Source organism: Theobroma cacao, chromosome 1, assembly GCF_053813885.1.
Source record: "Theobroma cacao isolate CCN51 chromosome 1, ASM5381388v1, whole genome shotgun sequence".
Taxonomy (NCBI): domain Eukaryota; kingdom Viridiplantae; phylum Streptophyta; class Magnoliopsida; order Malvales; family Malvaceae; genus Theobroma; species Theobroma cacao.
Window position 1 is genome coordinate 9,945,222 of NC_142639.1, and position 13,623 is coordinate 9,958,844.

The following is a 13,623-nucleotide window of genomic DNA, read 5'->3' on the forward strand; positions in this document are numbered from 1 at the left end:
GTTATTTTCGATGTTTGAATGAAATGTGTTTCAGTAATGAATTATAAAGAAGAGAGTCAAGCAAAAAAAAAAAAAGCAATACTTGCGAACTCCAGCTTTATAACATGTGTAACTCATCAAGACTCGTATTTATACATTATATTGTTGGTTTGAAAATTGATAGAGATTTTCTGTGCTAGTCGGTAAATCAAGACTAAAGAAATGAATTGATTTTTTTTAGGTATTGATGTATAGTTAGAGTGAGGTTTGTCCAATAAGGATAACATCCAATACTTGTTGAGATTTTTTGTAAACTAGAGAGCTTTGTATAGAGATTGTTTAGGAGTTATGTGTTTCAAAAGGAAATGGCTCTGAAATTTGGTTGTTCCTATTGGTAGACTGTTAGGCTTTAAGTGTGTTTTGTTTCATTATATGCAATCTATCTCATATTAATGACATGTGTTATATGTTTTTGCTGCAATACTACCAAAATGAGGTAGCTTTTGTACATATCCATTAATTAATGAAATTTTATTGAATGTTTTTCAAAAAGATAAATAAAAAGACAAAAAAGAAAAAGAAGTGATAGAAAGAAGTGCAGAAAAACCTAAAAATTAAGATAAAGTTAAATAAGACTTAAATAACAAATTATTTTGAAAGGAATTAAATTATATATAATAATTATTTGGGGGGTCATGACTCCAATATATATATATATTTTTTTTCACACTTGATTAAACAAAATATATAGTGAATAAAATATTTTGAAAATTTTGAAGGGTCACGACCTCTCATCTCTTACTTACCCTCCGTCCCTGGTTATGAAATATCCAAAATCGAATTAACTTATTACTATAACCTATCTACCACTAGGTATAAAATAATCACTCTCGAAATTTTTGATGTTTTATATATTCAATAATTAAATCACTACGTCCACTAAGAACTCACAATCTTATATGGTGGTAATCTTAAATCACCAAGAATGATTATATTACTGTTTTAAGAGTAATACAGTACTCAGTTCAAAATTGTGAGAAAAAGTGATATGAAAAGTTAAAACTATAATCAATATTATTTTGTTAATATGTAAATATCCTTTCCAAATTGTAATGATTTTGTTTAATTAGTATCTGTTATCAATTGTGTTGCATGTGAACACTTATTTTTTAGTTTTTTATATAATAATTATTTATAAAATACAAAAGTTTCTAAAATATAAATTTTTAACATCAAGTATAAATTTTGACGTATTAAATAATTAAAATTTTATAATGTTAAGCTATAAATTATTTAATATTATTAATATAAACACAAATGTTTCTAACGTATAAAGTTTGAAATATAAATAATTGAAATTATTGTAATTTTTAATCTTTAAATGATTTAACATTCTTAAATTAAAAAAATATTTAATGAAAATTATTTAATATAATTAAAATTATTATTTACATATTAGATAAATTTTATTAACATTTATAATACCTAGTATCGCTTGAATAATGCACTTTAATTGTTGGAAATCTTAAAAATTCAAAAAAAAATGTTAAAAATGATTTGAGAAATTACCAATGACAATGCTTGGGTGACCTAAGCAATATATTTAAGCAGAGTTTCACCACGGCACGTACAAGTGTTTCTCTGTTGGCTCACAGTTAGACAACTACTGCGTCTCACCTGGGCAAATACCAGATTAAATGTGAAACACCATCTGGGCAAATGGGTGCAACTTTTTTTTTTTTTTACAACCAATAACATTTATATTATACTTTCGTTAAGTATCAAAATCTATATGCATAATGTTAAAAAAAATCTCTAAATTATTTTAAAAAATTAAATAAATATTTAATTTTTATTACGTTTAATAAAGTTTTTATATTTTTATTTTAAATTAAACAAATTATTATAATTAATAATTAAAATACTATTTATTATTTTATATTAATTTAACATTGATACGCTATTAACATGAAAAATAAAAATGTTATAAACTTATATCATCACACCCAAATATCATTTAATATAATATATTAATATAAAATAATCATAACGGATAACGTATCACATCAAGTCATTCATGCCTTTGAAATAAGAGAATCTCATTCATGGAAAAGTATCTAAGCTTCTCGCTCCATTGTCATTCCTTTCCTTTCCATTTGAGCTGTTTTCCTCCATTTATCGACTTTATCCTTGAAAAGTTTACAACGAATCACGATCCCACCTCGCCACTTGTCCAACCTACCCTTCTGTCCACTCCCCACACTAATATTAGTTATTCGTCCCTTATATGATAAATTTCATTATTACTAAATAGTTAGCTGTCTCCTTTTATTTTTAATTGATTTTTGTGCAAAACTTATGAGATCGGTAATCACTTGTTAAATTCTGGCACAATTCTAAATTTATTGACATATAATTATATAAATAGATAAAATTATATATTAATTGAAAGAAAGATTACATAAATATTGAACCGAATCTAATATTGTACTCAATATTAAAATTCGTATGGACATTATAACTTTTACGTATCAAAACACATGAATCTACTTAAAAAATATTTTAAAAATAATTCGTAGATTATGCGCTTATCTAATCCCATCTCTCCCCACCCCTCCTTTCTCAATTTTGCTTCATATATATATATATATATATATATATATATTGTACGTCATAAATTTCTTCATCTTTCTTCAAATTTGAACCTTTAATATTAAAATATAAATTTTATTTTATTTTTTATAAATTTAAATTTAAATTTGATATATATTTATTATTGAACTATATATTAAACTATCGTCTTTTATTTTCAAATTTCAAATTTATAAAATTCTAAATTAAAATTTCAAATTCTGCAAACAAGTCATTCTCGAAAGTAACTGTGCGTTGAACTTTTATTAGATTTGTTTTAAGGAAATAGTCTTCTTCTTTTTTTCCTATTTAAGGAATAACAAAATGTATACAAAACATTTCCACGTGTCATTGCAGGGTGAACAGTGCAACAATCATGCATGGAGATGTGCCTTATTTGTAACTCAAAGCTGAAGCCAAAAACGGTAGCCAAGCGGCCAATCTAACCACTCACCACCCTCACCAGCGGTGCATTTCAAACACCGTTTCATATATAAATATTTTGCTGCTTCACTTTTTACTCTGTTCTTCCATATGCTTTTATTACCTCGTTGAAGGTTTCCTCAAGGAAAAAGCGATCCCTTCATTGAAAAAGAGATTCAGGTAAAGTTGTTTCTGCTGATCATATGATTCTCAGTTGTTGAAACACATTTTTATCATCCTATTATTTATATTGAGCAATGGTTTTTCCATGTTATTCAGATTTTAATAATATTTTTCATTTATTGTTTTATCTTTGTTCGAATTACTATTCTTTTATTATAATCTACTCTGCTGTTTGATTTTCATTATCTTTTGCGTCTATATATATATGAATGAGGAAGTTTAAGGGTGAGAGCAATTTGAATCATAAATCTTAGTCCTTTTAAAGAGGTTGAGAACCGTTAGACTGAGCCTGGGTTTTTTTTAGTATTTAAAGGATATTATATCATGACAAATTTAAGACATAAATATATTTGATATAAACCTTTTCACATATCTCAAATTACATTGCCTTTTTCTTTTCTTGCAACAGAGCATTTCTATGGTATTTGCATGTAGTTGAGCTGGTTTGAATCCTTCTTCCTTAAATGAAAAAAATTAAATTACTTTTTTTCTTTTGGAGATATGAAATAAATAGAAAAGAATGAACTGATTGATTAAAATGTATATATTTACCTCTTTCTTTCTGTGGCTTTCATCATTACTATTAAGAAACGAAAGATTGGCCTCTAGAATTAGTGAAAAACTAATGGAGTGACTGATGGTGTTATTTGAGTGCATCTCTGTTGGAAAAAGGTGCTAACCAATACCTATTTCAGTGGAATGTTAATTTATGATGTTAATTATTTTGATTTCAGTTACTCGAATGCTGAGGCATTCTGTGGTACTTGTTTTGCAGAGCTGAAAATGAAATATGAATACACCGGGTAATGATTATTACGCTTCCGAGAGCAATGAAAGGAAGAAACACCATCATCCTAAAAATCATCCCAGTCGAAACAATGGAATAGGAGGTGATCTTTGGACTGATGGACTTATTTGTGCTTTTGAATATGTTCATGGCCAACCTAAAGCAGTTCAGCAAAGTTCTGGTGCAAAGATCTGGTCTAAACAATATGCTTCAAAAGATGCATCTAGGAAGCAGATTTACGCATATGAACCGGCAAATTCTTTGACCGAAAGTGTTACTTCCAACAATTTAGCTAAATCTGCACCCTTAACAGAGTCCGCACTCACAGCTAAAGATAATGAAAAAAACTGTAGCAGGAATCTCAATCCTGGGGAAGAGGTCCCAAGAACTTATTGGAAACCAATTGGTTGGGACACAGTTTCTGAACTAGTCCAGATGCTGCAAGTTGACGATGGATGGGTCTCTCAGCCTATTGAGCTAACAGAGAATGAAGATGATGTCACTGTTGCAGATCTAGCAGCTCCTTACTGGGAAAGGCCAGTTGGTCCGACTTGGTGGTGTCATGTTGCTGCAGATCACCCATCTGTAAATGCATGGTTAAGTAATGCTCACTGGCTGCATCCTGCTATTAGTAATGCTTTGCTAGACGAAAGTAGGCTGATAAGTGAGCGTATGAAGCACCTACTTTATGAGGTACAGTTAATATTGTAAAGAGTGTTCTGTCACTGCAATGAGATTAAGCTTTTTTGTTTTTCTTTTCTTTAAATGCATCATAGGTTTTAACCATTCATCTATAGGAAATACTAGCCCCAAAGGAAGAGCACAGCTTCATTACTTGAAATTGTTAGAATTCTGATGTTGTTCTGATCCTATAATGAACATATTTACTAGGTGCAGAAGGCAGTATATGCTTAATTCCAATTTACCTTAAACCTTAATGGATTATTTTATATACTTTTTTTGTTGGGTCCCGTCGAGTACTGTCAAAGCATGGTTTTTTGTTTCTATCCGGGTGAATTTATGCTGCAACAGTAAAGCAAGACTGCCAATTTTATCCATCAAACTAAGTAACTCATCTTCACCTAGTGAGAAAGATGGTTACATACCTTTCTTTTAAAGGCTGTGATGAGCTAAACCTTAGTGAGGTCAAATTCAATCCAATTATCTTTTTTGTATATATTGACAGGTTCCTGTCATAGTAGCTGGTGGACTGTTATTTGAGCTCTTGGGACAGTCAGCCGGCGATCCTTTAGCTGATGAAGATGACATCCCAGTTGTTCTAAGATCATGGCATGCACAAAACTTTTTAATAACATCATTGCATGTGAAAGGGTCTGCGTCGAACATTAATGTTTTAGGTATTGCAGAAGTTCAGGTTTGTTCTTGCACCCTGCATATTCTTGCAAATAAAGTAATGCACAATGCATGCCACCTTGTTGTGACTGGATTTGGTCACTTGATCTGGTGTTGTAATTTTTTCAGGAAATGCTTATTGCTGGAAGCACTAACATTCCACGAACTATCCATGAGGTTATTGCACATCTCACTTGTCGCCTTGCAAGATGGGATGACAGGTAAATAACTTTTTTGCTTCTGATAAAATGAATTATCAATTTATGGAGCTCATCTTATTGGAAAATAAAATTTATCCTGCATATTCCTTAATTAGAGAATAAGCTATCTGCGAAAAGAAGTAATAGAAACTCTTGAATGGTATTTGTCTTACATTTTGACATTGTTGTAACATATTCAACAGATGTAGTTTTATGACAACTATATGGACCAACAGTCATATGTTCTGCATTCTCTTTCTCTCCTTCTATTTTAATCTTCAATGAAATTTCTTAGTTTGGAAGATGCCTTTCCATTCTGGCTTGTTTCTCTTATGAAGTCAACAGAGTTTTTGGTCCATGAAAACATCAAATCAAGTTTGTTCATAATGAGTAAAAAGTTTTATAGCTTTTGGTCATCAGTTTAAAACATCACTCTACAAGCGAATGTCTAAGCAGTATTGCTTGGGCCATTCTGAATTATAGTAATAAAAGTCAAAATCCTAGAATAAAGCTAACAGCTATCGGACTAGGCAATGCACATTTCTGCTTCATAGAGGCAGATAGAACTTTGTAAAAATGTTTAGTTCCCCCTGAAATCCTTTTGGTTTGTGTTCGTTGAATACTTCCCTGAAAGATGAATAGCAATCTTTAAATTTTATTTGGTGGTTATCTTGTACTGCTTCAATTCTGTGGGTATAGGGCTACATATGAATCTTGCCTTGAATTTGCAGATGGTTTAATGTCATTTCTTTTCAATATATCAATGCTTAAAAGTGTTTTAATTAGTATCCTTTTATTGATGCCTATTCTTTAAGTTTAATTTTGCTCCTTCAGTGGTCTATGTCTGTAAAAAATTCTGGCACTTCTTTATGATCAAATCAATGGTTGACCGATTTGATATCTCTGAAAACAAAATTTCTTTACTTTAAACTCATGACTGGGGATACCACCACACAAGCAAACTGAGACACACAGACATTGGAATGAGCTTATGATTTTTTCTTTGTGTAATTTTACATCTTAGGTTATTTCGCAAATCAGTATTTGGTGAAGCAGATGAAGTTGAGTTAAAGTTTATGGACAGGTGTTTCTATGCACTTTGGCGATTCGTCTTCTTAATTGAAAGAGTTTTGTTTTCATTCTGACTGTTATTTATGATACGTTTAACAGTTAATTAACACATTAACAGGAGAAATCACGAGGATCTTCATCTTTTTACGATAATTATGAACCAAGAAATCAGAAGGTTGTCAACCCAGGTAGGTCAATTTGGTTCATGGAGACAATTCTAAGTTTACCCTAGAAAATGGTGACATTGTTCCAATTTACAGCATTACTCTGCTAAAAGGAATTTTTATTTGCACTAGCTTTTCAATTGTGTAGTTAGATAGTTTCAGTTCTGCAAGCATTCTTCATACTAAGGTACTGCACAAAGACTACTAAATTGTTTAAATTATTGCCTGGCTGAGAATTAGTTTCCTCAATTACTATCGGGAAACAACCAAAACTTGATTAGACTTTCTTTGTTGCACATTAAGCACTGTCTTGAAATAAATATTTTCATGTATGCATCCTACCTAGTAGTGGCAGGATTTCTTTCCTCTGGGATCATGTTACTACTCTTGAGCAATTATCCAGCAACTTTAAAAGAATTTCCAAGGTAACATATCAGTGTATATTAAATTTATTGAACACAGTTTATTTATCCACAATTTTGTTTTAGGATTTTTCTGCTGCCTTAAAGGTAAACTGTAGTAGTAAATAAAATTGGAACACCAAGTAGGCCATTTTCATGAACCATTTTTGTCATGCCAATACAGCATTATACACCTCATTTCCCAGGCCCTGAAAATTAAGGCTAATAAGAGAAAATTTTTGTTTTTTGAAACAACTAACAGAGTTACGGTTTGCAAAGATGTTCCTATGAGGAACATCTTTTACCAACTTATTGTCTTTTGTTAAGCAGACATGATAATTATAATAGATCAAGAATCTGAGGTTTTGAAATAACTGAATTAGACAAGTGATTAAACCATAGGATAGGATTGTCATGGCTATGCATTTTTGCATGGTTTATGCATTAGTGCTCACATTTTGCATGTGGGAACTGTCTTTATCTGTTTATCAAAAAAAAAAAAAAAAGAACCATCTTTATCTTGTGTTCTGCAGGTTATAAGAGTGAAATGGTCTCTCCATGCACGAGAAGAGATTGTGTTTGAGCTTCTTCAATATTTGAGAGGAAATGCGACAAGGGCCTTACTGGAAGGGGTAAGAAAGAGCACAAGGGAAATGATTTCAGAGCAAGAAGCAGTCCGTGGTCGCTTATTTACAATTCAAGATGTTATGCAGAGCACAGTTCGCGCATGGTTGCAGGTTTACATTCTCTTGACCAGACAAAAAAAATTTAATTTTTTTTGTCTCAATAGTTCATTAAGGCTCTATTTGGTTATTACTTTTACTAATGCATTTTGAAATGAGGGCATGTTATATTCTGGTTCCCTCACTCTCGCTACTGCTAATTCCAGGATAGAAGCCTCACAGTCACACATAATTTAGGAATTTTTGGTGGCTGTGGGCTAATTCTTTCCATCATCACTGGACTTTTTGGGATCAATGTGGATGGAATACCTGGAAATGAAGCTTCCCCATATGCATTTGTTCTATTTTCTGGTATCCTTTTCTTGCTAGGAGTAGCTTTGATTGCCATTGGTTTGCTCTATCTTGGGCTGAAGAAACCAATCGTTGATGAGGATGTTGAGGTGAGAAAGCTCGAGCTTCAAGAGCTGGTTAGTATATTCCAAAAAGAGGCAGAATCTCATGCACAGGTCCGTAAAAGTGTTGCTCGGGCTATTAAGCCTCCTAAAACTGCAAGTATTCTTCCAAATGGTGAAGGTTATGTCCTCATTGGTTAAATGCTGCCTTTACAAGTAAGTTTCTTACCTACTAAAAGTAAATGATTCTGCTTTTGTATGGCATGTACATAAAATGGATGAAACAACTTAGGATGATGTCATAATTTATGCAATTACATGCCAATGGTAAATGGTTGTCTTCAATGGTAATATTAATTTCAAACTACTATTCAGTATAAAGCTCATTTAGTATTTTTATGTTTTCTATTTTCTCACGCTTTTATTAACTGCTGCCTAGGATACAAACCATTATCAATGGATTGACACTTCCTATTATAAAATGTCTACTTTCGTCTGCGCATCAGTAGGTGCAGCTCATATGTTGGAAGGAACATGGAACATGACATGATAATTGCATAGGTCTTCGTTATGTACAGATTCTCGCATAACAGTCAGTAGATCCCAGCGCATTATGAAAGATGCATATTTCAAATTGTTGATGTGTGTTTGGAAGAGTTTCGTGTAATCTTGTACTGGTGGCAACGTCTAATGCAGTGCATACTGGTTTAATCTGTTTTAAGCTTCTAGATTGACAGAATAAAGCATAATTCAATAAACTGTTTGAAATCTACTTGTTTGTTTCATTGGGCTATCTTTCTTTAACATGACAACTATACTTTTATTCATCTATCTCATAGAAGTTTAGTGGAATGAATTGGTTGGTCCACAAGTCTTCATCATAGTCATGGAAATGTAGCTCTTGATTGCAGGTAGTTGAACTGGAAGGGCATTGAACACCATGAGTTCATGACCTAGTGAGAGTTCCCTAGTAGAAAGTCAAGTTTGATATAGACATTGAATCAGTATCTTTTGTTTGTGAATTAACTGATCTTTGCTTTCCTGGGTTATAGATCAGTTTGAAAACTGTGTTTGTTCAGAATCTCAGATCAATAAAGATTAACAAACAAGTTGATTATCAGTGCATTGAACAACTCAAAACTCCCCCACGGCAGATTCCTTTCTTTTCACTTCCAAAACATACTTCAGGTGTAAAGCAAGAAAAGAAGTTCATGCAATATCTTGTACCGTATCTTCTATGCTGTATATAAATTGTGAAACTGAATTGTAGTTCTTCTCCTTATAAAAGTTCTGCAGGAACCTCGTTTTCTCTTGTTGTGCTTGAAATTGATGTGGTAGCATGGACATGCAGGGTACGTTGTTGAACATGCATGGAATAACTAAATGGTTTTTGGTTGATGTAAGAACTGTCTACTAGAAAGGACATTGATATTGAGGACCATCATTGTTGAGCTCATTTTCCTAAGAGTTTCAAGATTTTCAAGTTAGTTTTGGATGATCAAAGTGGTGAATTGTTAGAGGAAAAGGAGGTAAAGAATGTAGATGGAGATGTAGCATTTGTGGGTGATAATCATAGCGTCATTGTTTCAACTTTAGATTGTCCTGAAACCCAACTTCATTCTATATATTTTACAAATGATCATTTCATTGCTACTATCTATTGGCCACTTGGCCCTCAAGTTATTGGTTTTTTAAGCATGAAAGTTGGAAACGTGGGAAAACATTACCAATTAAAACATTTGCACAGATATCTATCTCTTTACATTTGGATCTAACCAAAAGTTGAATTTAAATTATGTTGAAATCAATTATGTAATGGATTTGGTTTCTGAATTATATATTAATTTTTTTATTTAGTTATTATCTTATTTTTAATTAACCACTGTTGCATTAACTTTTTCTTCTTATGAAATATAATGACAATATTTTTTTAAAATATTTTCTATACACTATTGTCAATTTAACAAAAGAACACGAATTAATTAACGATATATTAAAAAGCCATAATTCATAATTACAGTAGTCATTATAGAATCAGGGGCATACATAAACATCAAGAAACAAAAAAAAAAAAAAAAACCTTCTCATTTCTACAAAATGATCGTTTTCAATCAAAGTCAGATGATCGTAAGCCCATTGATCAATGAGGGCATTTGCTGCAAGCATTAGCTCGTTTTCTCACTCAATTAGTTCGGCTGCAATTCGCAGAGCACTTAGCTCGGATTGGATATGCAGGGGATTCCATCTCTTCAAAAGCTTATAAACATTGAAGGAATGGTAGTTACACAACAGATATTATATGTTTTGTTGCAATTTAGTGGTTAATATGGACATTAAAGTTCTTGAGGTAGAATAGGGAGCAATTAAATGATGATGATTGAATCCTCCTGATAATAATCGTGTGGAAGAGGAATCTGATGACAATACCCACGGTGAGCGATATGAATCGGGCGGAGTCAAGAGAGTGACGAGTGGTGGCGGACCTCTACTCCTCAATTTTTAATTTTCTTTATTATTATAGTTATAAAACTTGATATACATAATATGATTAGTTTTATAATTACCCTTTAGTCACCTCTAATGCAAAATCTTTTATTCGCCTAAAAGAAAATTGGGACCTGGACCATAATGGTGCTTTTAAAGGATGGAATGGAGAAGCAATGGAAGCTAGTGATGAAGATGAAGATGATGATCCTTATGGGGACGATAATGGTGTTGGACAGTTGAGAGGTGGAGATTTGGAGACGAGTGATGCATCAAATGTAGCAGCAAATAAAACTGGAAATGATGATTGGCTCCAACTTAGCAGTTTCTGAAGATTATAATGATTAAACTCTTCTTTTTAAAGAAAATTTGATGATGCATGAGCTGCATCCTGTTTTTGGAGTTGCAGCTTCAGAGGCAACTAGATGTGGGCAGGGGAACAAACTAGGAAGAAAAGCACCAGGTAGCTCCTTCCCTCTTGACCCTAAGGGTTGAAGTAACTAACTATAAAAAATTAGAGATTAATGTAGATTATTACAAAAGCTTGCCCTTGTGGGGGCATTCTATTTAGGATATCCTTAAATCTTCGGATTGTTGTACAACAAAAATTTATTAATAAAGTTTTAGTGATTCATATTTTGAAAGCAACTGGCAATTAATTTGTCCAACTGCTTTACTTCAAGTGTAAAACAAGAGAAGAGCTCTATGCAATAAAGTTTTAGTGATTCGTATGTTTGGTTTGACTTTTTTTCAATTTATTTATTTTTAAAATCAGAAATCAGACAAAATAGGGATTTTGAGAAATTCTTTTAAAAAATAATTTTTTTAGAGAATAAAATTTAAAAAAAAAAGTTTCAGAAAAAGCTCTAAAAAAGAGCTTTTTTTTTCTTTTAAAGACGCATTTTTTTCGGGAGAATTTTTCTTTTTGTTTCAAAAATGTCTTTATCTATTATAAATAATTTCAACATTATCCGTTTTTATTATTATATGATTTATTATTAATTATAAATTTTATTTTATATAAAAATACTTTTTATATTTCTAAAAACTTATTTTAAATAAATAAAAAAATAAAGTTAACTTTTTTCATTGTAAACAAAAAAATTTATAATTAATAAAAAATTATTTATCAAATACTTTTTATGGTAATTTTAACTAAAATTAAAATATATATAAATTATTTTACCAAACAACTTATTTATAGAAAAAAAGTTTATAAAAAGAAATTTATTAAACAAATTTAACTTAATTTTAAAAATTATTATTTTTTATAAAAATTTTATATTAACTTTTAAATTAAAAAAAAAAAAAACAAGTCAAACAAGCTTTATGTATCTTTTATGCTATATATATATATATTGTGAATATGAAGAACCTCGTTTTCTCTTGTTCTACTCGAAATTGATGTATTATGGATATGTAGGGTACGTTGCTGAACATGCATGAAATTAATATTCTGACATGGAATAACTAAATTAGATGGACATTCGACAAGCTTAATTATGAGCCATAATGATGATCAACCATTTTTTTATCGCATATCCAAGGAAGTTGGAGCTCCAGGCCCATAAGACTTCAACCATATTGACACGTCCAAAGCAAAACAAGGTCATTGAAATATGCAGCTTTCAAAGTTCTCAATGCCCACAAAATTTTATTAAGAATTCAAATAAAAGTTAAAGTTTGTTTATTTTTTAATTATATTATTATAATGCAGTTGTGTTATAACTCTTGAAGTCAATTCCTAATTTGAGACTTACCATGTCAATAATATAAAAACCTAATTTCTGTATATTTAAATACCATTACTAGAATTGGGTAACTCAAGAACATATCAAATACAAAGCTAGGTAAGTGTTTGTTTTTTCCTATTTTCAAATTAGAATTTCTTGTTTTTTTCGTTTGCTGATCTAGAAAAGTATGGATAATGCTAAAGTAGATTGAGAAATTTTTCCAACACTTTGTCTTTTTTTGGTTCTTGACAAATTAAATATCCTCAACAATCTGATTCGACTTGGTGTAATTTGTAAGTATTGGCATTCCGTTTTCAATGATTTTCTTGATTCAAAAGGGCGATCATCACTTAATCTATTTCCAATCTTGTTGATTCCAATGAGAATGTGCAACAGAGTTCGACAATTATGTAGCCTACAAGCCAAAACAAAAACCTATAACATTAAGTTACTAAAATGTCATACCAAGAGATTTTGTGGTTCTTCTTATGGTTGGTTAGCCGTTGTGGATAAAAACGTGATCATAACTCTCTTAAATCTTTTTAAGGATAAGATTACAATTGATCTTCCTGAGATTGACGTTCCCAATCCAATGAAAGTAGGTCACGAATATAACCTTCATAAGGTTATCTTGTTAACAAACCTTTTATCGCATCCGAATAGTTATATAGTTGTGGTTATCTTGAATCTTAAATGCATATTAGCCTTCTACAAAGTCAGACAGAGAAGTTGCATATATTTATGCATATTAGCCTTATACAAACCCAGACAAAGAAGTTGGATATATTTGGATAAAGATCTAACGACTTTCAATGATGTTATTTTTTTATAAAAATTTGGCTTATGCTATCAAAACTCGAAGCTTGATAATCTCTCTTTTTGATGTTAATCGTAGTCTCAACAACAATTTAAAATCACCAAAGGTGAAAATACTCATGTTGCCATGTCTAAGGTTGATTGAGCATATCTTTTTGAAGCATATAAGAGAGATCTATTCTTTATCAAAAAGGAAATTGATATTGATATTGATATTGAGGACTTTCATTGTTGTGCTCATTTTCCTACAAATTTAAAGATTTTCAAGTTGGTTTTGGATAATAAAAAACGTGAATTGTTAGAGGAAATAAGGTATAGAATAT

General features: G+C 31.0%; 1 protein-coding gene across 1 annotated transcript; it reads left to right on the plus strand.

Moving 5' to 3' along the window:
* The first annotated feature begins 4,006 nt into the window (after positions 1-4,006).
* LOC18612169 (Magnesium transporter CorA-like family protein) lies at positions 4,007-8,468 on the plus strand. Its single transcript, XM_018117234.2, has 7 exons — positions 4,007-4,696; positions 5,190-5,378; positions 5,486-5,577; positions 6,581-6,640; positions 6,746-6,815; positions 7,726-7,929; positions 8,082-8,468. The coding sequence occupies exons 1-7, from the start codon at positions 4,007-4,009 to the stop codon at positions 8,466-8,468; spliced, it is 1,692 nt and encodes a 563-aa protein (XP_017972723.2).
* The last annotated feature ends 5,155 nt before the right edge of the window (positions 8,469-13,623 follow it).